The 23,331-nt window shown below is 51.0% G+C and overlaps 1 protein-coding gene across 1 annotated transcript in view; it reads right to left on the reverse strand.

Moving 5' to 3' along the window:
* ADAMTS17 (ADAM metallopeptidase with thrombospondin type 1 motif 17) overlaps positions 1–23,331 on the reverse strand; it is a 370,860-nt gene that overhangs the window by 6,553 nt on the left and 340,976 nt on the right. The window contains exons 21-22 of the mRNA XM_055364140.2: positions 19,647–19,851; positions 15,297–15,449 (exon numbers count right to left, since the gene is read on the reverse strand). Coding sequence (XP_055220115.2) covers positions 15,297–15,449; positions 19,647–19,851 — 358 coding nt within the window. The remainder of the gene's footprint in view (positions 1–15,296; positions 15,450–19,646; positions 19,852–23,331) is intronic.

Below are 23,331 nucleotides of genomic sequence, written 5' to 3' on the forward strand. Positions count from 1 at the left end.
AGTCAGCAAAACCCGTACAGCAGCCGAGCTGGAGCTAGTAATGGCACCTGGGGTGGAGAGAGGGGAGCAGGGCGTGGAGGGTTTGGGCGCAGCCTTGTTCTCTGAATGCCACACGTGGTGAGGGAGGCAGGTGCCCCGCAGATCCTGTGCTTCCCGTGTCCTCACTCTTGGTCCTGACCCTGGCCTTGCTGGAGAAAGGACCTTCCTGGGGGTCATGCGGAGTCTCCAGACACAGGCTGCGTGGGAGGCGGTGGTGTCCCATCTGTGCCTGGGAGGGCTGTCTGCTCCCAGGGGGGCTTCTGCAAGCCAGGTGGATTCCTCAGCTTCCTTGCCTGACAAGCAGGTTCAGGTTTTGTGTGTCTTTTCTCACTTTAGAATGATAAACATTCAGAGAGAATGTTGCTCTAAAGGGGCACCGGTTTTTTCAGCTCACAAAGGAGGTGTGAAAACCACAAGCAGCTCCCTCGTGGGCCCCCGGCACGTTCAAACTGGAACCCAGGCTCTGACCCGAGAGGCCAGGCCAACCCTAGGGCCTCCACTTCATGCCTTGTTCCTTTTCTTAGATAAACCCTTCGGAGGCAGCTCATGGCCTTTCAAATTCATGCATTACACATGCAGATTTCAGGGATCCATCCCAGACCTCAGGAGTCGGCATCAGGCGCGTGGAAGTTTGAGGAGTGCTGAGGTTGAGGGGTGAAGTCACACAAGGAAGTTCCCGCCTTGAACACAAGACAGGTGCTACAGCAACGCGATTCCCGCCCTGCTGGTGTTGGGGGCACCTTGGAGGAAGCTGGCTGCACACTGGGATCTACTGCATGCAGCTACCTGGTGAGCTTTGAAAAATCCCACACCAATACAATCCGATGGTGGAGGGGGTCCCAAGACCGAGAGCTCAGTGTTTATAAAGCTCACCAAGTGGTTGCAATGGGCATTCAGAACCGAGGGCCTCCGACTTAACCCGAACCTCCTCTCAGGTCCCTGTGGAGAATGCAAAGAGCTCTCTTTTCTTCCTGTTAAGGAGTAGTTGTGTCTCTGCACACACAAATATGTATAATTAAGCAAGAACAACATCCAGGTGCAGCCCTGACTGCAGTTTATAGCCAGATGACAGGTGTGCCTAAAGGTAAGGGAGCAAAGGCTTTCAGTCAAAATTCTTTTTAGAGGCCAGGTGCGGTGGCTCACGCCAGTAATCCCAGCACATTGGGAGGCTGAGGCAGGTGGATCATGAGGTGAGGAGTTTGAGACCAGCCGGGCCAACATAGTGAAACCTTGTCTCTACTAAAAATACAAAAATTAGCCAGGCGTGGTGGCGTGCACCTGTAATCCTAGCTACTCGGGAGGCTGAGGCAGGAAAATCGCTTGAACCCAGGAGGTGGAGGTTGTGGTGAGCCGAGATCGTGCCACTGCACTCCAGCCTGGGCAACAGAGCAAGACTCCGTCTCAAAAAAAAAAAAAATCACTTACAAAAGCAATCTGGTAAGCAGTTGTACCCAGAAACTGAGAGTCCACACAAATGTGGTGGATGAAGGGAAAAGCCAACGTTCCCAATGCAGAACAAAGCCACGGAGCCGAACGCTAAACGCAGAGCGAAGTCACGCCAATCCCCTGCAAAACCATGCGAGTGGTCCACTGGGAGCAGGACACAGACTGAAGAAGGGCAGCATTTGAGTGAAGTCAGATACGACCACGTGCCCTCTGGCAAACCGACAGGCGACTCAAAGTGGAGCTGGTGACGATGAGACCAACATTACATTCACCAGGTTGCACCATACAAAACTGCTTCTATTCAACTGTTTTGACCTCAAAGCATCCATTTCATAAGGCTCCATTTTATAACATACCAAGGAAAATAGCAACATTTCTAAATTTGAATGTTTATAATGCATAACTTTAAATATGAATGTATAACTACATCAATAAGTTAATGGCAGGCATTTGATGAGTCCACTTACATCACTAGAGACTTTTATATCTAAATGTGTTATGTAATTCAAAAGAAACCCTGCTTCCTGGGAAAATGGGATTACCATATAATCAGGGTTAATTTCTGTGACTTTGGCACGTATGAGGCCCACTTAAGAACAGAGGGCTGGTTGCAGTGGCTCACACCTGTAATCCCAGCATTTTGGGAGGCTGCGGTGGGCAGGTCACCTTAGGCCAGGAGTTTGAGACTAGCCTGGCCCACATGGCAAAACGCTGTCTCTACTAAAAATATAAAAATTAGCTGGGCATGGTGGTGAGCACCTGTAATCCCAGCTACTTGGGAGGCTGAGACAGGAGAATCACTTCAACCCAGGAGGCAGAGGTTGCAGTTAGCTGAGATTGCACCACTGCACTCCAGCTTGGGTGATAGAGCAAGACTCTGTTTCAAAAAAGTAAAAACTAAAAACAGAGAGATACACCTGCTGCCTGCTGACCTGCAGGCAGCACCAACATCCCTTTTCTCTTCAGATCTTTTCTTGGGCCATTGGCCACAGTGCCGCCTCTACTGCAAAACATGTACCCAGGAGGGAAAGCCAGGCAGCCTCCTATTCCTTTCTGGAGAGAGGAGCATGGGGCAGGGGGCTGTTGGATTTCTGGGGAGGAAACTGCACAGATGGATGGAGGAACCCGCCTCACTCCCCTGCATCTCCTGAAGAGGTGCCCGTGCCCTGCCAGCTGGGGAGTCAGTCCCACTGAATCACTGCTGTTAAGGGGCTCAGCCCTGCAGGAGTGCCAGGAAGGGCTTCCGTTTCTTCTGCGAGTGTTGCTGATATGTATGTGAAAATCACACAAGGGCAAGGGCTTCACCCTGTGTGTCTATTAAAACCAACTGCAGCATTGGCAAGGTTTCTGCCTGGAAATGATCAATGACCATCATAAAACTCAGGCACTTGAGGTGACCTTGCAGACGTGTCCCCTCTGAAAGGTCTTAGTCTTGTGCAGCCTGCTCTGGGGCCGAGGGGAGAAGGCTGACATGTGGTACGTCTCCAGCATATGCAGGTGGTATGCCTGCTCTTCCCAGTGGAGCCCTTGTAGGCCTCCACGGCAGCACGGAACGTTCCACAACAATCCTCAGGGCTGATGCCGGCCACTGAGGTTGGCACGGGTCCATGTCTTGCTCAAAGTTGCAGAGGCAGGAGTGGCGAGTGGTCCAGCAATCCCATCTCATGGAATGAATTCCATCCTCCTATGTGAATAAGAGGTTGTACTGAATGGAGCTTTAACTGGAAGCGGGAATCAAAGAACCAGGTCACTGCCCATCTCCACCATTTACTCATTATCTTTCCTAGCATGGGTCACTGGCTTTTAATTTTCCAGTCTATAAATAGAACTGCTCCATGAGATCATGGAAGGGTGTCTCCAAAGTCCTTCAACAGGGACAGGTGTCTGTTCTCACTGTTCACTAGTGCCCCCATGAGGCAGGGCCAGGTCAGGGCCAGGTGTGAGGCAGTTTTGAGGGCAGGTGGTCCCAAGGGCTCTGCCCCTTGTAGGCATTTTACTCTCATCAGAATTAGGGTTTGCTTAATTCTAGCTGGAATCCTAGTGGGCGCTGTTCACACAGCTGTGGGCTATGAGTGGCTCTGACTGACTTGGGAGAATTTTTGAGAATTTTGGGGTGTTTGCTTAACTGCCTGGAGCTGTGTCTGGGCCAGCCCCCCAGAGGATGCTTCCATGTGTTAGGTGAGAAGACAAGTTACAAAGTGGCATGTACAGAAACCACCCCGTTTTTGTTTAATATAGATGTGTGTATACCTATGTAACAGTTTGGAAGCCAAACCGTTATAAAAATTTACCATGTCATCATATGGTTTCTGGGACTAATTTTCCTTTTAGTGTGTTCTATAGTAAGAGCTACTTATATAATTAAAAATAAAACTGGAGAATTCTGCCAATGACTCTGGTGTAACCTGCTGGTGGCCCACCATCCTAACCAGCTGCATTTTCATTTGAGCTGAGGTGCTGCCAGCTAAAATGAAATCCACAGGTAATATACTCTCCTAACCACAGGTAATATACTCTAAAATCCACAGGTAATATACTCTCCTAAACCAGAGTTTTGATGGAGAGGCCATGCAGTGCGGGGTGTCAGGCGGCAGGGGGAAGGGGTGCCTGTTGGCATGCTACGTCCCCACTTACTAGCTGTGTGACCTCAGGCAAATGACTTAACCTCTCTGAGCCTCAGTTTATTTGCAGCATGAGGATAACAAACTCTTGTTTGTAGAATTGTTTCCTGCAGTAGAGGCAGTGTGGAATAGGAGCCTAGCCGGGGGTCTCAGGTAGAGTGGAGCTCCACAAATCCTGCTGTTATTATTCTCAACAGTAAATGCACAGCCAAGCGCCACAGCGAGCTGGGCAGGGAGCTCCTGGAGCCCAGCAAGGCACACTGCGTCACCTGGCCCACTCCCTTAGCACTCCCTGGGCTGCCCTTCGGTCACCAGGCCCTCCACAGGCAGGTGCACACAGCCCTGTCTACCTGGCTCCCTGAGTTGATCAGGCAGCCAGACCTCAGGGAGCACAATTAGAGGCTGTTTTGGCCCTGAAGACAAACATGATTCTAGACAGGTCTGAAGGGGTTGCTGTTGAACGACACCCTCGTAACCTGAGCTGGGCCATGGTGGGCGCACGGGGTGAATTCCTTCTCTGTCGGCCTCCCCTGAGGCTTCAACGTTAATTGAACAGTGAGGAGACTGTAGTGTCTCCTGATAGCATCGAATTTGCCCCAAGCATCGCTGTGAAGCCATTTTTCAGGCTTTAATCATCCAAGCAAACAGATCTATAAAAAACATATCTGGTCTTGTTTGGTCCTTTTGTCAAGGGGCTCATCACATCCAATTTCATGTGGCTTCCCAAGATTCAGGTAACTGAGACAGAAATGGGGGCAGCAATAAATTTAACTGAAAAGCTCCTTGCCAGGAAACCTGAAGTGAGTGGAGCCCCCTCCCCAGCAGGTGCCCACAGCTGTGCGTCGGAGCTGGCTGCCCGGTGGAGAGGCAGCCTCTGCATCTGTCCACCACCCTTCCCAGGCAGGGAGGGGGTGTCACTGGAAAAACAGTAACAAAATTGTTGATGCACAAAGGGCAAAAAGAGGTTCAATTTGCATTTACTCATGTGCTTTTTTTTTGTGCAAATTATTTCATGAAGTTACTGTGTAAAAGAGATTTTCCTTTAGGTAGAGTTTCCGGCAACAAGAGAAAAGGTGTTAGGTTCTCCAGACCAGCGTGATACTGAGACATTGTGCAAGCGTTACTAGCTTCTTTAATAATAATAGTAACGGCAGTCACCGTCGCAGCAGGGCCCAACTCCTGCCTGTCTGCTGTGTATGGGGGACCGGGCTTATGTATGAGCTTGTTCATCCTCACACTGACAGCTGCTGTGGCCAGAGCTCAGAACACAGTAGGTGCTCAATAAGTGGTGTCTGCTGGGGATGCGGCGCCACCTTTCAGAGGCAGAATGTGAGGTTTCAGAGGGTCCATGTAAGTCTTCCCAAGCCACACAGCTAGCCTGCCCCTGCCCCCCAACTGTCCGTACCACCCCCAACAGGGGAGGAACCAGGTCTCCATCACCCCTACCCTGATGACATCCTTCCCCACAGCGGGATTCCCTTCCCCTAGCTTCTCCCAGCTGTAAAATCACAACTGTAAATAACACCAGACCCCAACAGGATGTTTTGAGAATTAGCAAGAGGAGGCTGTAAAGCTCTCAGGAAGAAGAAAACACTCCAGGAATGTCAACTATACACGCCTGGGCTCTGCTTCCTGCAGAATGGCCCAGGCAGGGCTGCCCCCCACTGGCTTCCCCCACTGGGTCTGGGGTGAGCATAAGCCCAAGATGGGGTGAAATCATGCAAGGCTGAACTCTCAAAGCACAATGAATCCACCCCGTCCCCACTGAGTGAGTCTCTGAGGGGCCAGCCTGCCTCAGGCTGGTTTTGGATAGCAAAGAAAGAGACTGACAGAATCCTGACAGTAACTGCAGTTTCTACTGAAAACGTGCTTGGCTGGTGAAATGTCAAAGCTCTTCAAAAGCATTTTGAACAGGTTTCCCCCCCGAGACTTGGCATGAGCAAGGAAACCCTCGGAAGCGGTTGGAACCTGAAACAGCAGAGTGTTAGACAACAGTGAAAACACCCACTCCCTGTGCCGTCGCTGAGGAACAGGAAATGCTTCACAGACACCCCCTCCACTCCCGCTGCGACGCCTGCTTTCTTCCCGGCAGTCTCAGCTTCAGGGGTCCCTCCTTCCTCTGAATTCGTGGCCTGCGGACCTGCACATTGTGGCTGGGACCTTCTAGCCAGGGAACCAGGAGGCTGAGGTGACCCCCGATGGCCTGCAGGGGCCGGGTCGCCTCCAGGGCTCTTGGGGACTGAAGCGCAGGGGAGACTGTGCGCAGCTCTCATCCTCTTTCCTGGGGCTGGAGCTGTTCCCTGTGGGTAACTTTGCTTCCCAACATCCACTGCAAAAGCTGCAGTGAGACAGCTGCCCCAGGCCATGCCGCCATCACGTGTGGGTACTCAACCACGGAACACACCGTTTATGGGGCCTGAAGCCTCAACCACAGCATGCACCATTTATGGGGCCTGAAGCACACTCAAGGGACTGTTCTTCGAATACATGAACATTTTACAGGCCCATATAAGAAATGAGATTCTGATGAGAGACGAGGCTGATGACTGCCCCAGATGGTGATTGTGAAAATAACGATGACCAAAAGCCCCTACTGGGCATTTCCCCTGTGCCAGCACTGGGGTGAATGCTATGCTTGGATGCCATTCACTCCTCAATCAGCCCTATGAGGGCTACCCCCAAACTCATCTGATGGCGGATGATGCCCACACAAGGTGAGATGGGGACAGCAGCGGGGCTGGGTTGTGAACCTGCGTTGTCTTAACCACCTGCCCTGCTCTGAGATCAATGACAAAAAAGCACTCCTTAGGGATGATGTCTTCTGACTTACCAGCCACATGCAGGCAGTGATTAGAACCTAGACTGTGGTGGAGACGGGGCATGGGATGACCAGGCTTCCCCGCTCTCTGATCTCTCACTCCCTGCAAAGGCGGCTGGTTTGACAAGGGACACTGAGCAAATGGAGGGACGGCAGGGGACCCAGGAGATGGAGGCACTGGCCTTTGGACCATTCGGCATGGCCCCGCCGCCCGCCTCACTTCCCTGCGGCCCGCCTCACTTCCCCGCGGCCCGCCTCACTTCCCCGCCGCCCGCCTCACTTCCCCGCGGCCCGCCTCACTTCCCCGCGGCCCGCCTCACTTCCCCGCGGCCACCCCTCCTGGCAATTTCCTGGGACCTCGCTGCTCTTCAGCAAGCTCACTGCTCTCATGTGAGCATGGCCCAGGTCTCAGACTTCTCTCTGTAAAGCACGGATGGCCCAGCGGCGGGCTCTGTGGACTCACACACAGTGTTCCACACCAAGGAAGTGTCTGTCCCCGCTCCTTTTTGCCCCTGCCCAGAAAAGCACTGAATTTTGGTCACTGCCTTTCACGGGCTGCTCACATTCCTGGGAGTGATGGTGAATGGAGGATCTGCCTCTCTTGATCTGGATGCAGAGTGCTGGCTGCTGCCATGGCACAGTTTCATGTGTCCCAGAAAAGGGCCCCAGGGTCCCCAGTGCCTTGTGCACTTGATTTTTGATGGTCAAATATTCTTCAATAAGGACTCAACTTTTAATTTCACAATTACGGGGAGGCTAAACATGCAGGATCTCCTAGAGAGATAACAGATTTACACTAAAGTGTAAACGACTGACTCAAAGCCTTTGGGGGAGCAGATTGTGATGGACGTCGTGGGCTGGGGAGAGAGCAGACAGATACTTGACTTAATAACGACCACATGAGCATCTTAGAGCTCAGCTCCTTCTTGTTTCAAATTCGGAATCTAAGCCTCTGACATGATCTTGCACTTGAAGCCAACCAAGGTGGATTACCAGCCCTGCCATTTTCTAGTTGTATGACTGTGAAGAAAGCCATATCACCACTCTGACCCTCAGCTTGCTCATCTGTAAAATGGGGACAGATGGGTGAGGGTCCAATGAGATACCCTGAGGGAACGTGCTTTGTAAATTCTAAAGCAACGGCAAATGTCACGGGCCAATGCCACTGATCCCAATAAAAGTAGTCTTACCCTCTACCTGCACCCACTCCCAGTTGTGGCTCCCCAGGCAGGGGCTGTCTGGATCCCACAGTGCTGACTTCATACCTGCCCAGTGGGACTCAGCATGGGCCACTATAGCCAGCTCCTTGTCTGTCTCCCTTTAGGCCAAGTCATTGTCCACTCTTGTACCACCAGCACAGGGTCTGGCATAGAACAGCAACTCCAGAAATGCCGGCTGAACTGAAGTGGCTTGGCCACATGCCCACAGCAAGTGGGGGCCACAGCAAGTGGGGGCCACAGCCAGGCAGGCAGGCCTTGCAGGGTGGGGCAGGGGGGTTCAGGCCCCACCAAAGCAAGTGCAGGCCTCAGAGATGGTGTGTCCACATTGAAAACTGTCTGCAACTACCCTCTCGCGTGATACAAGGTTCGTTCATTGCTAAGGTCATGGAACTCAAGCCTGTATCTCCTTGTCTAGAACACAGAAAGGCATCTAACAGCTGGGTTTCTGGGGAGCACACAGACATAGCAAAATACACATGAACTTGACCTCAGACTGGTTCTCCCTGACTTCCTCCTAGGGCTCAGAGCACACAGATCCTTGAACATGTACTGCATCATTTGATTCGAAAGGCCTCTGAGGCACTGCTATCTCCACATCACACACAGAAAGAAGGCTGGCTTGGGCTGTGAGGGTGCTCAGAGGCCTTGCAAGTCAGATCAGCCCCTTCCACTGGCACCAGGGGGTCAACGACCACTTTCTTCTTTTCAGTATAAGGGAACACCGTTCTCTTCCCTTGGTCTGTTAAGTCATGGTTTTCTTTAAAAACATCCATCCATTATAATCCCTCCGGAATGTGTTTTTCATTGGAAACATCCCATCATTTCAGTGGTGATTAATGCTCAGAAGTCATGCTATCTAGAAAGAAATGAGATTTCCTCCTCCCCCATTTTAGGGGCCCGCCACCCCCAGAGTGGAATACATAGACCCGGCATTCAGTCGGTGAAAACAATGATCAGCACTGTTTTCTGGAAAGAGCTACTATCGCGGGTGGGAAGGCAGCTGCAGGTCATTTTTCAAACATACCAGAGTGATAGGAGTGCCCTAGGCAGGGATGGGAACGTGATGTGTGTCCCTCATACACAACCCTGGTTAGGGTTTGACTGCTGGCCAAGGTCAGGATGAGGGCTAGGGGCAGGGAGAGAGGGGCTCCATCTTCCCTAGGGGCCTGCCCACCTCCCCAAGGCTCTGAGTGGCAGGAGTGCTCAGCCATCCCTGGGCGTCCTCCCCCCAGCTAGCACCTGCAGCATGCTATTGGACTGGCCCGTTCCTCACCTCCTTGGAAACAGTCTCATCTTTCTCAACAGCACCTTGGGGTGAAGTGAGAGGAGACTGCTTGGATGGGGATATCAAAGCTTCCATCTGCTGGAAGATTCCCCCTTTGAGCTCCCTCTATTGCAACACAGTGAGCGGAACACCTACTTAGCATAGCATACTGCTGCTGCTGCAGTGTTTGCCTCCCAAGACCTAGAAACTGGACAACTGGTTACATTAACAACCTTCCACAACTACAGTGATACACGGATAGTGTTCAGCCTTCTCTCTGCTTTCCTTTTGGGCACTTTGTCTGCTGCCTTCAAATGCCAGCACATGACGAGGTTTGGTGGCTGGTTATAGGAAGGAAGCCCTGGGTGACTGGTTTAAAAATGCAGTGGAACCCATGGGTGCAACCATGGCGCCATCTGCAAGCTGGACAGCAAAGATGACACATAAACCATATGGCAAACCCAAACAGTCCGAATCAGACAAAAACGCTCGGGAAGCCTCATCCCATGGAATGTAATTAGAGAGGTCTGGTCTCCAGGGAGTAAGGACATGGGGTCCCCACCACCACCCTAGGGAAATGTATTCTTCCCACTTCTCCAGAGAAGGCAGAGAGGGAAAAATGGGCAAGTTTCTCTACCTGGGGAAAGGGTAGTGAGGGGCAGGTGGTGGTGGTGGGGGGTGCCCAGCCCCCAAGTCTCCTGGGTGATGGCAGCAGGAGGGAGGGTGGTGAGGTCCACAGTTGGGGTCGGGGTCTCTTGGTTCATGTCTATGCAGCCCCCACCGGCATGCTCCTGGTACACCATACAAACACATGGTGCCAACTCCAGTTTACTGTCCCTGCAGGCCCTCTCTGCTTGGTAAAACCAACCTTCCCCCAGCTCAGCCTCAGGCTCAGGCTCTGGCTGGGGGCCCTTGCTAAGACCTCTCCACAACAGCTCGGTGCACACAATGGGATGCCATCTGATGCCAGCTCCAGACAGTGGCTGATACAGTTTGGGTGTTTGTCCCGCCAAATCTCATGCCGAAATGTGTCCCCCAACGTTGGAGGTGGGGCATGTTTGGGTCACGGGCACGGGTCCCTCAGGAATGGCTTGATGTCCTTCCCATGGTCACGAGTGGGTTCTTGCTCTGTTAGTTCACCAAGAGCTGGTTGTTTAAAAATGTCTGGGGCCTCTGCCCTCTCTCTCCCTCTTTCACCATGTGACATGCCAGCTCCACCTTCTACTGCAAGTAAAAGCCTCCTGAGGCCTCCCCAGAAGCAGATGCCAGCATGGTGCTTCCTATACAGTCTGCAGAACCATGAGCCAAATAAACCTCTTTATCAATGATCCAGTCTCAGGCATTCCTTCACAGCAATGCAAAGTAGATTAATACAGCAACCAAGATGTCACAGAGGCCCTCACATCCCACAAATCCCTTTTGTTCTTACTGCAGGGACGGCTTGTCAAACGGGCTGTGGCAAAAGTGGACACAGTGACTCCAATACCTCACTCTTCTGAAAGCCTGGAAGTGTTCTTCACAGCATGGCTGGTGAAGAGAGGACGGCCAGGCAAAAGGCTCCATCTTACCTGACGGGCATTCCCGGAAGGCTGAAGGTCCTGTCTGGGGAAACCTGTACAGTGTCCTTGGCCAGGGAGGGACCCCAAACAGCAGAGGAGGGAAGGCTCATGGGCTGAGTGAGCCACGTGATGCATGAGCACCAGGTCTTGGGCAGGGCTGCTGAGTGTCCCACATGTTATTCCCATTCATCTTTTGGTTGTTTTGCAGCTCCTTGTACCAGGAAGGTCAAGGTACGTACGAAAGCAAAAGTGTCCAGCGAGTCCTCAGAACAGGAATGGTGATGCTGAGGACAGCCAGGCCCTGGAGCCCAAAGACCATCTACAGGATGCCCCTCAGCTCGCCTACCCAATCCCTTCTTGCTTGGTTTCCACCAAGTAGCCTGAGCACTGAACTGGGTCCAGGAGCTTGGACTCTGACGGCGGGCGTGGGCGAGTCAGGGAACTGCTCTGAGCCTCTGTTCCCTCTTCTGTGCAGCAGGGGTGACAACCTTGGCTGGAGGGGACCAGTGACATGAGGCACAGGGGTACCCCACAAAAAGGAAAGCAGTGCTAGGTGCCCCAGCCCCAGATGGGCAGATGTGGCCCAGGCCTAGAACTGACCACTTCTTGCCTCCACTCCTGCCCCGGACCCCTGTGGGCACAGGCGCCAACAATAGTACAGGCTGCATTTAGGGCATGACCGCTAGGACCCTTCCAATTCCCTGATGACAATGACAGCTTTATTCCAGTTCACATCTGAACACTCAGTGTCCAAACAATGCTATTCTGCCTGTTACTGTGCTGGGCAGCTTCCCCTTCTACACCTTCTGGACTCTCCGTAGGCATGAGGTAATCATCAGTTCTTCAGATGATCCCGAACATTTGCCAGTGTGTTACTTATGGATCAGAACCTGGTCTGCTGGTAGCTCACCTACAGTCTCTGGGCTAGGATCAGTGACCTTTTTCAAGCTAGCTCTGGATGTGCTTGGACAGAGAATTTCTCAGTGTTGTCTATAAAAGGCTGGAAGCCCTACAGATAAGACAAGGTTAGGTCAGATCAGAATGGGTTATAACCCTGTGGACTGTGCCCCAGAACCGTGTGAACATTGGGTGGTGGATTTTGGGCAATGAAATGAAATGGGTTTAGTTGTCCAAGTACTTAGACATATATATTAGCGTCTTGAAACCTCTAAGCATCTCTGAGAAACAGGCAGGGTCAGTGTTTATGATTCCATTTCAGAGAGAAAGAGAGGTTAAGGCACACAAGTAGAGAGTCAGAGCTGTAAATCAGCCCCTTGTGTGAGTTCAACTTCTCATGGTTCGAAGTGCATCTTTCTTTCTTTCTTTTCAGATGGGGTTTTGCTCTCTTGACTGAGCTGGAGTGCAGTGGTGCAATAATGGCTCACTGTAGCCTCGACTTCCCTGGCTCAAGTGATCCTCCCGCCTCAGCCTCCTAAGTAGCTAAGACTATGGGCATGTGCCACCACGCCCAGCTATTTTTTTGATTTTTTTTTTTTTTTTGTAGAGACAGGGTATCCCTATGTTTCCCAGGCTGGTCTTGAATTTCTGGGCTCAAGCAATCCTGCCTTGGCCTCCCAAAGTGCTGGGACTACAGGTGTGAGCCACCACGCCCAGCCAAAGCACACATATCTTTTGTGGGAGCTCTGAAGTTAAGTTTCTCTGCCAGTGTAAGATACATCCTGGCAGCTCCATACTAAGCTTTATTAACATCCAAGTAACTGTGTGACATCCCTGTTTGGTTTTGGGGAAACTGGACTGACAGCCTCAGTTCTATTGCCTTGGTCAGATGTTTTGATCAGGGAGTAAATAGGAAAGAGGTGTTTTAGGTCATTCTCAAATTCACTGTTAATCCAGAATAATAGGGTACCTTAGCACTACCAGGCAAACTGGGAATTGGGAAATTTGGCTTTTTTTTTTTTTTTTTACTCAAAGGGTTTGGGGAACTTTGTGTTCTGACTTGGGCTGATGGGAAGGTGGTAGCATTTCTGCAGGGATCAGATTCTGATAAATTTTGCCTTCCAATGGAAAACCCATTTTTCCTTCCGTAAAGCACAGGCAGAAGCAAAATTACCTGCCTGAGCCATGTGGCCACATTTTCATAGCGAAGCCAAAACCTAAATTTTCAGATGAAATTTCAGAAATAATGCCACACATCTACAACCATCTGATCTTTGACAACCCTGACAAAAACAAGCAATGGGGAAAGGATTCCCTATTTAATACATGGTGTTGGGAAAACTGGCTCGCCATATGTAGAAAACTGAAACTGGACCCTTTCCTTACACCTTGTACAAAAATTAACTCAAGATGGATTAAAGACTTAAACCTAAGACCTAAAACCATAAAAACCCTAGAAGAAAACCTAGGCAATACCACTCAGGACATAGGCATGGTCAAAGACTTTGTGACTAAAACACCAAAAGCAATGGCAGCAAAAGCCAAAATTGACAAATGGGATCTAATTAAACTAAAGAGCTTCTGCACAGCAAAAGAAACTACCATCAGAGTGAACAGGCAACCTACGGAATGGGAAAAAATTTTGCAATCTATCCATCTGACCAAAGGCTAATATCCAGAATCTACAAAGAACTTAAACAAATTTACAAGAAAAAACCAAACAACCCCATCAAAAAGTGGGTGAAGGATATGAACAGACACTTCTCAAAAGAAGACATTTATGCATCCAATAAACATATGAAAAAAAGCTCATCTTCACTGGTCATTAGAGAAATGCAAATCAAAACCACAATGAGATACCATCTCACGCCAGTTAGAATGGTGATCATTAAAAAGTCAGGAAACAACAGATGCTAGAGAGGATGTGGAAAAACAGGAATGCTTTTACACTGTTCATGGGGAATGTAAATTAGTTCAACCATTGTGGAAGACAGTGTGGCGATTCCTCAAGGACCTAGAACTAGAAATACCATTTGACCCAGCAATCCCTTTACTGGGTATATACCCAAAGGATTATAAACCATTCCACTATAAAGACACATGCACACATATGTTTACTGCGGCAGTGTTGACAATAGCAAAGACTTGGAACCAACCCAAATATCCATCAATGATAGACTGGATAAAGAAAATATGGCACATATACACCACGGAATACTATGCAGCCACAAAAAAGGATGAGTTCATGTCCTTTGCAGGGACATGGATGAAGCTGGAAACCATCATTCTCAGCAAACTAACACAGGAACAGAAAACCAAACACTGCATGTTCTCACTCATAAGTGGGAGGTGAGCAATGAGAACACATGGACACAGGGAGGGGAACATCACACACCAGGGACTGTCGTGGGGTGGGGGGCTAGGGGAAGCAGTACATTAGGGCAAATACCTAATGCATCTGGGGCTTAAAACCTAGATGATGGGTTGATGGGCGCAGCAAATCACCATGACACATGTATACCTGAGTAACAAACCTGCACATTCTGCACATGTACCTCAGAACTTAAAAAAAAATGCTAGCCACTAATTCCAACATGTTTAAGATATTCTGCAGGCTGAGCAAAAACCAATGGCTCTAGGTCAGCAGTTGGCAATCTTTGAGGGAAGAGCTATCAGGAGAAGCAAGCAGGAGTTTTTCAGTTGCTAAGACCATACAGAAGGACAAAAACGGTCTATGCTTACAGGAGGAGTGGTACAGATTTTGTGAGAAGACTCTAGAAAACCCACTAGAAGGTTCTTACAGGTGGCAGTGGTGCTCACCTTAGTCCCCAGAAAACAGGAATCATTCAAATATATCAGATGAATGAATAAAAGAGGAGTTAAACAACAAAGCATTTTCTTACCTGGAGAAACATTCAGTGGCCCTTTATTCACCCTTGCTCTCGAGAGTGCTGACCCGGCGGTTCTGTGATACTCCTCCCTGCTACCACCCCAAGGCCCCCTGCCCTGTCTGTCCCTGCATCTCCAGGCCCTTGCCCAGGGGTCCTGGGAGTGAATGGAAGTGATGTTTGCCCCATGTGTCCCCATGGCAGGAGGCTGGGGCCTGCCAGCACACCGCACAGCATGGCAAGCCTAGCATCCAGGGCACCCGCGTCCTGCCTTGGGCTGCGTTTTGGGTTCCTTCTGCATGCACGTGAAGCAGTGGGGTTCTCCCAGTGAGCCCCAAGGGGCAGTGCTGGTGCGGCCTGTGGGAGAAGCAGGGGAGGAAGCACACGGGGTCTTGGGTAGTTGCAGCGGGTGGAAGGAAAATGAATTTGCCTAGTTACGCTGGGACTGCCGCGTAGAGTTGGGACCCGTCACAAGAGCTGAGTTCCCGACCCTCGAGCCCCCTGCACTGCGGCACGGAGAGAAATGCCAGCAGGCTGCTCTCACCGTAGACCAGTCCCCGGTTTTCCACTCGTAGCAGCCTGAGTAGTCCTCGCAGGCCTCCTCGGCTCTCGGCCTCGTGGATGCGTCGCATTTCCCTTGTGGGTTGGTGCACGCCACGGTCCGTTTCCGCAGCCCTTTACCGCAGCTGGCAGAGCACTGCAAGACACCGTTCAAATATTCAACCCAGTTCCAAGTCGATTCAAGCCCATCAACAGCTACTGACTCCCTCCAATGTGCCAGGTGCGGTGTGGGGATGACGCAAAGATGAAAACCCACACTTCTGTCCTCAAAAAGCTCCTGGTCTGCAGGGTCTCATGCACGTGGTCCCAGCCGGGGCCCCAGCCGAGTGGCCAGTGTTGCGGAAGGGACCTAGGAATCAGGAGCGGGAAGAACCTGGGGGTACTCATAAGGCCACATGAGGGGAGTGGAATTCAGTGGCCACTTGTCGGATCCAAAAGCTCAAGGCAATACGTGAGCTCGAAGGGCAGGTGTGTGACGGAGCCATGAGTGGGGCAGGGAACAGGGGCCAGCCGGAGCATGGTCAGGCCCTAAAGCTGAGTCCCAGGCCCCAGATCTTCCCAGCTGGCCTCCAGGTGCACGTGCTGTGCTTGGACCAGCCTGGGACAAACTCCTCGATCCAGCCGGGAGGAGGAGGAGGAGGCAGAAGGAAGGAAAAGCCACAGGTGACTTTCTCGTGAGGCAGGTGGAAAGCCTTTGCAGTGAGCTCCAGTGAATGTTTGAATGCAGACACCAAGAATGGTGACAGACGCATGGCCCCTGTGGTAGTTTACTTACTTGCAGGAGACCTGGCAAGGGGCAGTGGGGATGGGACCTGGGCAGGGCCTGGGGGTGATGAATGATGTGCCTGCCCTCAAGAGTTCAGGATTCCCAGCAGCAAGAAGGAGCAAAGAGACAGAGGGCATGACAGGGTGTCAACACAGCGGACAGGCACTCTGGAGTGCGTCTGGAGCCTGCTCCTGACACGCTCACCACAGAACTTGGGGAGGGACGGTGCCCGGGCTGGCAGGAGAACTCACCATCTCCAAAAGCAAAGCAGAAGGAAGCCCAGGCCGAGCTGACCCACAGCCTCAGGAGGACAAAACTCACAAACAAGTTGGCCCTGGGAGCCCTGTCCCTGACACAGGCGTAAACACATAACTTGGAAAGATGGTGTGCAGAAGGCTGGATTCTGCTAAGGCGGTTTCATACTTGCTCAGTTTACCAAAAATATGGCAGGCGACAGCAGTGACTTTCTTGAGTTATAACAAACTCAACTTTAAAAAGTTCTAGGCCAAATGCAGTAGTTCACACCCATAATCCCAGCACTTTGGGAGGCTGAGGTGGGAGGATCACTTAAGGCCAGGAGTTCAAGACCAGCCTGGGAAACATCCAGACCCCAATCTCTAAAAAAAAAAAAAAAAAAATCCCACTGTGTCCACTGGAAAAAAGGTACATAAAGGACAAATGTTATTCCTGATATTTGTTATTAACATTTATCCCAAGATATGATCTAGCTTTCTCTTTTTTTATTTTTTATTTTGAGACGGAGTCTCGCTCTGTCGCCTAGGCTGGAGTGCAGTGGTGAAATATCGGCTCACTGCAACCTCCACCTCCCGGGTTCAAGCGATTCTCCTGCCTCAGCCTCCTGAGTAGCTGGGATTACAGGCGCCCACCGCCATGCCTGGCTAATTTTTGTATTTTTAGTAGAGACAGGGTTTCACCATGTTAGCCAGGATGGTCTCAATCTCCTGACTCGTGATCCACCCGACTCCGCCTCCCAAAGTGCTGGGATTACAGGTGTGAGCCATTGCGCCTCGCCGCTCTTTCTTACGAATTCAATTCAGCTCTTTGTCTAAAGATCCCACGGGGTTTTCTTTCAAGGCTAATTAAGGCTGGTTGGAAATGCACACGCTTCAGAACTGGCTGCAATGTCCCCTGCAGGAAGTGGGGAGAGTAGCTGTGTGTGGAGTGTAGAGCTGGTTTAAAGGGTCCCCAGATGCCAGGGGTCAGTCCATGGTGGGCTTTGCATGCAGGAGCAGGGGTAGGAGGCTGATTGCAGTGGGCTTTACATGCAGGAGCTTGGGCAGGAGGCCCGGGGCACTGCACTGCAGGGCTACCCCTTGCTTCTCTGCGTGGCAAGGTTTCCTGACCATTTCAGCAACCCTGTCCTCACTGTCTGACTTGTGGGCTACCCCTGGCACCAGCATCCACACAACTTGCTCCTCTGCAAGCAGGAACCCATGCACCATTTCTGCCTAAGTTCACTCTTGCCTGGCCTCTATTTTGCATTGCTCACCTCCTCCCCTTGAATTCCAAGCTCTGAATGTCCAGCCTATTTCTTAACCAAACCCTGACCCTTAACCAAACTCTGACCAGCAACCCATTCTCTTGAAGCCTTTGTCTGAGCAGTGCTGCAGGCTGCTGAGGATGGCTCCAGCTCCAAAGGGGCCTAGGAGGGTGCCCTTCGGTCTCTCTCTTTGCTTCCCATCAGGGGCGGGGCCTGCAAGCTGAGGACAGGAGAAACGCACTACCTTTTCCTTCCCTCTGGATATTTGATCCTTCTTCTAATAAGTCAGGAAGAAGCTGGGGAGTAGGTAGCGAGAGCAATCAACACAGCTGGCTGGATAAAAGCGACCACGTCAATAACTCTCCCTTGAGAAACTGAGACCCATCTGCTTCCAGCGGAAGACAGTCTCACTTTGGGACTTCAGCACGTGGGAAGCAGCAGAAGTACCAGCTTCGCGAGCTTCCCATGGGGAATGATTTGATTCCAAGTTAAATGTTCAGAAGGAAGCATTTTGCTCAAGCCTGGGCTAAGCCAGAGTTAGGCTGACTGGTGTGGTGCTCGTTCGGGATTAGGATTAGGTGTGCACATAGATACAGACACAGAGAAATTTCTTTAAATCTTGCTCCTGTTGTCTCACATTTTCCAAACGTAGAGATCTTCAGTGCTGTAATGATAATTGATGATGTCAGACTTGGTGGAAAAGCATTTTTTTCCCCCATAAAAAGAGTCTGAGTGGATTTTTTTTTTTTTTTTGAGACAGAGTTTCATTCTTGTTGTCCAGGCTGAAGTGCAATGGCGCAATCTCGGCTCACTGCAACCTCTACCTCCCAGGTTCAAGCAATTCTCCTGCCTCAACTGCCCAAGTAGCTGGGATTACAGGCATGCGCCACCATGCCCGGCTAATTTTTTGTATTTAGTAGAGACAGGATTTTACCACTGAGTGGAAAATTTATGGTTTTGATCTGATCAAAGCACAAGTCTTACTTCGATCAAGAGCCAGGCAATTAAAACCCAAAGGCTCACCTAGAGTACTGGAAAGGGGAGGGGACTGAACACCTGCCTCAACCCTTCCATCAAGGGGCCAAAAAAAATCCCTCTAATGTTAAACCGACAAACATAAGCATAGATAAAGAAAAAAAAATCAAACAACAAAATCTCAAACTCTCTTTTCCTAAAATATCATAAAATGTAGGACTAAAAATTCTGATCTATAAACAAATACATGCCAAGATCTGCTTGAAAATTAACCTTTGTTTTAGAGCAGCCCGTGGCAGACTTTTCCTTCATTAAAAATGGGCTGAATACTTTTTTATTCAAAATAATTCCAACTGTTTGGCAATAGAGGGAACTTTAAAAATATTTTCCACACTAAAGAGTGTCTTGGATGAGCGTCTCTGAGTTTTCTAGACTATGCTGGTGGAAGACCTGAGGGAAGCCTGCCCTTTATTCAGCTATTTTTTTTTTGTAGTTTTATAGCCAAACAGTCAAAATCATTAACACAAAGTCAATGCAAAGCCCTGAAGGATGACATCACCAGAGATAAAATTGTACTCCCAGGACCAACCTTCAAAGTTAAGACTTAAGGCTTAATCCACTTCTTTCCAAAACATTTTATGGCATGAGATTTGTAACTCCAACTTGCACACTAAAAGCTGTCCCTCCTGGCATCTGACTCTCGTAATCTACAAAGACTGCTGGGGGATTAAAGGCAAACCTTTGAAACCACCTTCCCAGCCTGAGCACACCACAGTTAAATACACCCGAAGGAGAATTAAAAAGTCGGTCGGTATCTGTCTATCCTATCCTGATGTGAGAATTTCCATAGGAAATGGGATCAAACGGTCCTTCACTGTGGTGTTGACATGTACATCATCAGAGACGTGGTATCTGTGTTTCCGCAGCCAGGCTGTGATCTGAGATGGAAATTAAGAACACATGAGCTATCACACAACTTCAAGCTGACCTGGGGGCGAGCGAGGGCTGGGAGGCACCAGAATGTCACTAATACCATGGCACCGTGTTGGAGTCCCTGTGGCTGAGTCCTGGCGGCAAGCCCAGGCACCCACCTGTGACCACTCAGACGCCTCCCAGATGGACAGGCAGTCCTGGCCTTCACAGCTCTGCACTGCCGCCGGCCGGGGGCCCGGGCAGTAGAGGGGCCGCGTAGCGACATGTGTGCCATTCTGCAGCTGGTACACGCAGGTCACCTCCCGGTGCTGGAAGCCTTTCTCACAGGTCGCCGAGCAGGGGCTCCACGGGCCGGCCACCCACCTGCCAGACGGGAGGAAAGAGAGAGAGAACGACTCGGGTGAGAGGCCAGCCTCTCCGGAGGGCCTTCCGGCCGGATCCTGGAATTGCTGCCCTGTGGTGGGAGAGAGGGAGGCCGACTCAGGAAGCTTTTCAGCCAACCCTGGACATAATTCAGAGTATCGGCACAGAGGGAGTGACTTGAGTGGTCCTCTGGTTGGATGATCTCCTCAGCACAGACATCTTTCTGCAACCAACACCCCTACGGCAGACGGAATTATCTGGTCACAGCCTCCCTGTAGGGAATTACATATCTGCTTGTTGTCATAGGACCTGCTTCTTTCGACAGCGTGTGAGTGAAGAGGATGCTGGCTGCGTCCCGGCAGAAGCTCTGAATGCGGTTATGCGGTTTGGCTCTGATTCTCTTTGCTTCTTACCCTCTGCTGGGAGAACAGTCCCAATACAGGGAATGTCCCTACAGACAGCCCGCACCACTACCGCCTGCGCTACTGTCAGTGAGTGAGATGTTGCAGTTGTTTGTTGCTGTGGCAATAGGGGATTGATACAGCCACTGACAAAGAACCCCCCAGCCCACACCAGTCCCAGCTTGATTAACCAGAACTAGGCCCTCCCTGCTTTCCAGAGCCTGGGCCCTCTGGAGACGGCTGCGGTGCCTGAGAGTGGCACGTTGTGGGCCGTGGGAAGACAGAGGCTGTTGAGGTTGGCGTCTGAAAGTGTTCTTCTAAAACTTTGGCTCAGGCTGGGCGGTGCCTCATGCCTGTAATCCAAACACTTTGGGAGGCTGAGGCGGGTGGATCACTTGAGGTCAGGAGTTCGAGACCAGCCTGGCCAACATGGTGAAACCCCGTCTCCACTAAAAATACAAAAAATTATCCAGGCGTGGTGGTGCACACCTGTAGTCCCAGCTACTCAGGAGGCTGAGGCAGGAGAATCGCTTGAACCCAGGGGGTGGAGGTTGCAGTGAGCCAAGATCGTGCCACTGCACTCCAGCCTGGGTGACAGAGTGAGACTCTGTCCCCCAAAAAATAAAAACAAAAAATAAAACTTCAGGTCCCTGCCCGATAGCCTGATGATCCGATGCATTAGGCGTCTCTGTTGGCCTCAGGGTGCTGGAAAGCAGCTGAGCAGCTTGGGAATCATGCTTCCTCATGACACACAAAGGGCTTCCAGTGCCCTTTTGGGAACACTAAGGGATCTCCCCTGCTTGCTTTCTGGATGAGCCGCCTGGCTTTGCCCTTTCTTGTCCTGCCTCATAAACTCCTCGCTCCTAAGAGTTCGCCACCTGACAAAGCAGCTTGACCTGTGCCCTGCCAGGTCTGACAGCCACTCAGTTCCTCCTCATTAGTCAAAAACAGTCCTGAATCCCGCCCCAAACCAAGTCTGATCATGCCATGCCGGGCCATCCCACTGTTGAGCAATGTCTACCGCTTCTGCCCACTGGCAGGATCCTTTGAACGGGTACTGGACGGTGCCAGCTGTCTCTCGCTTTCCGGTCCCAGCTGAGTGGCTCATCTGCCCATCCAGGCACTGCAGATTTATCGAGGGCCTCCCACGTGCCAGGCACCTTCTAAGTTCTGATGAGGAAGCAGTGAGTGAAACAAAGTCCCTGCCCTCTGAAGCTTACATTCTGAGGGTGGCAGACCATATATAGCCACTGAACCATATATATCACCATAGCATCTATAACAAATATACTAGATGAGATTAGAGACCGTAACACACAGTCACAAGTGCTCTAGAGACAAGTCAAGCAGTGTGAGCAGAACAGGGAGTGGGTGGGGGTGTCATCTTACAGCAGGATGCAGGGAAGGCCTCGCGGGGAAGCGGACATCTCAGGAGAGCCTGGGAGGAAGTGAGCCCCGTGGCTACGTGGGAAAAGGCTTCCAAGGCAGAGGTCACAGGGGTGCAAAGGCCCTGGTGGAGGGGCACGCTGGCGGGGTGGAGGCGGAGTGAGGAAGGGGAGAGTGAGGGGAAAGGATGGGATTTGGGGGGCAGAAGGGTGAGATACCTAGGGCCTGGCTGGCCCTGGTGGCTCTTGTTCAGATAAGATGGAGTACTGGAGGGTTTTGAGAGAGGAATGACATGTTCCTTTCGGCTCTGAGACGACCACCAGCTCGGTGTGGATACCAGTTTATAGTGGGCAGAAGCAGCGGCAGGGAGACCAGAGAGGAGGCTCCTACGGCAGACCTGGTGAGGACGGCACTGGTCTGAACCAACTGGGGTGGCGCCGGCATCTCTGGCGCTGAGAAGACAGAGCCACCTGGGATCCTCTCTCCACCCCAGGTTGTCCCTCCTTGTCCCAGAGCACCTCCTCTGGAGCTAAGTTCCAATCCTCTTGGCAGAATCATCACTCTATCCTCAGGCTGCTGGGGCCTAACTCCAGGGGAGCCCTTCTTTGATCCATGGCTCGCATGGCAGGGATGGGAGCCACAGTGACTCCCTTGGGGTGCACTTGTGAGGACAAGTGGCACATTGTCCATAAACTGCTTACAACAGTGTCTGGCACACCTGAAGCCCGTGTAAATGTAACTCTTAGCTATCATTGCTGTCACTGTCTCCTTGGTAGGAGATGGAGAACTCCTGCAGGGTGGCCATGAGCCTCCCATCTCAGCACCCGGCCACACTCAGCACGAAGAGAATTGAGCTAAATTCTACACATTTCTCCTAGTTCATTTCTCCTAGTTCATTTCTCCTAGTTCTGGTCTTTGGAGTAACCCAGAGGCCTTCTTAAATATGTGAAGACAGTTCTTTTGTTCCCCTTTAAGTTTTCTCTTCTTTTGGCCAAAAGAGTTTGTGTGGCAGATGTTCAATCCCTCCCATTCATTTTCTACTCAGTCACGACTTTTCTTCCAGAGGACAACACGGCCCAGATGTGGCCTGGAAGCAGCAAGAATGAATGTGACGGATAGGGACAATAAGCACACACATACTAAAAAACAGCCACTATCTTCTTTATTTTTTGAGATGGAGTTTCGCTCTTGTCACCCAGGCTGGAGCGCAATGGCACGATCTCGGCTCATTGCAACCTCCACCTCCCAGGTTCAAGCGATTTTCCTGCCTCAGCCTGCTGAGTAGTCGGGTTTACAGCCATGCGCCACCACGCCTGACTAATTTTTGTATTTTTAGTAGAGACGGGTTTCACCATGTTGGTCAGGCTGGTCTCGAACTCCTGACCTTAAGTGATCCACCTGCCTCAGCCTCCCAAAGTGCTGGGATTACAGGTGTGAGCCACTGTGCCCGGCCCCAACCATACTGCTCCCCCAGAATACACCTTAACACTAAAAATACAGAAGAGACATAGTCTCAAATAAAGGAGACATCTTTAAAATGAATAAAAACATATGCTTATTTCTCTCATTGCTCCTGAGAAATGGTGAAAGCTTTCAGAACAGACTGGTTTCTAGAATCATCACTGTAGAAATATTGGCTCCAGGACATAGATCTTATGCCTGCTGGGGGCTATGGTCAAGAAAATAGAGGGAA

This window comes from Gorilla gorilla, chromosome 16 (assembly GCF_029281585.2).
Source record: "Gorilla gorilla gorilla isolate KB3781 chromosome 16, NHGRI_mGorGor1-v2.1_pri, whole genome shotgun sequence".
NCBI classification, from domain to species: Eukaryota; Metazoa; Chordata; class Mammalia; order Primates; family Hominidae; genus Gorilla; species Gorilla gorilla.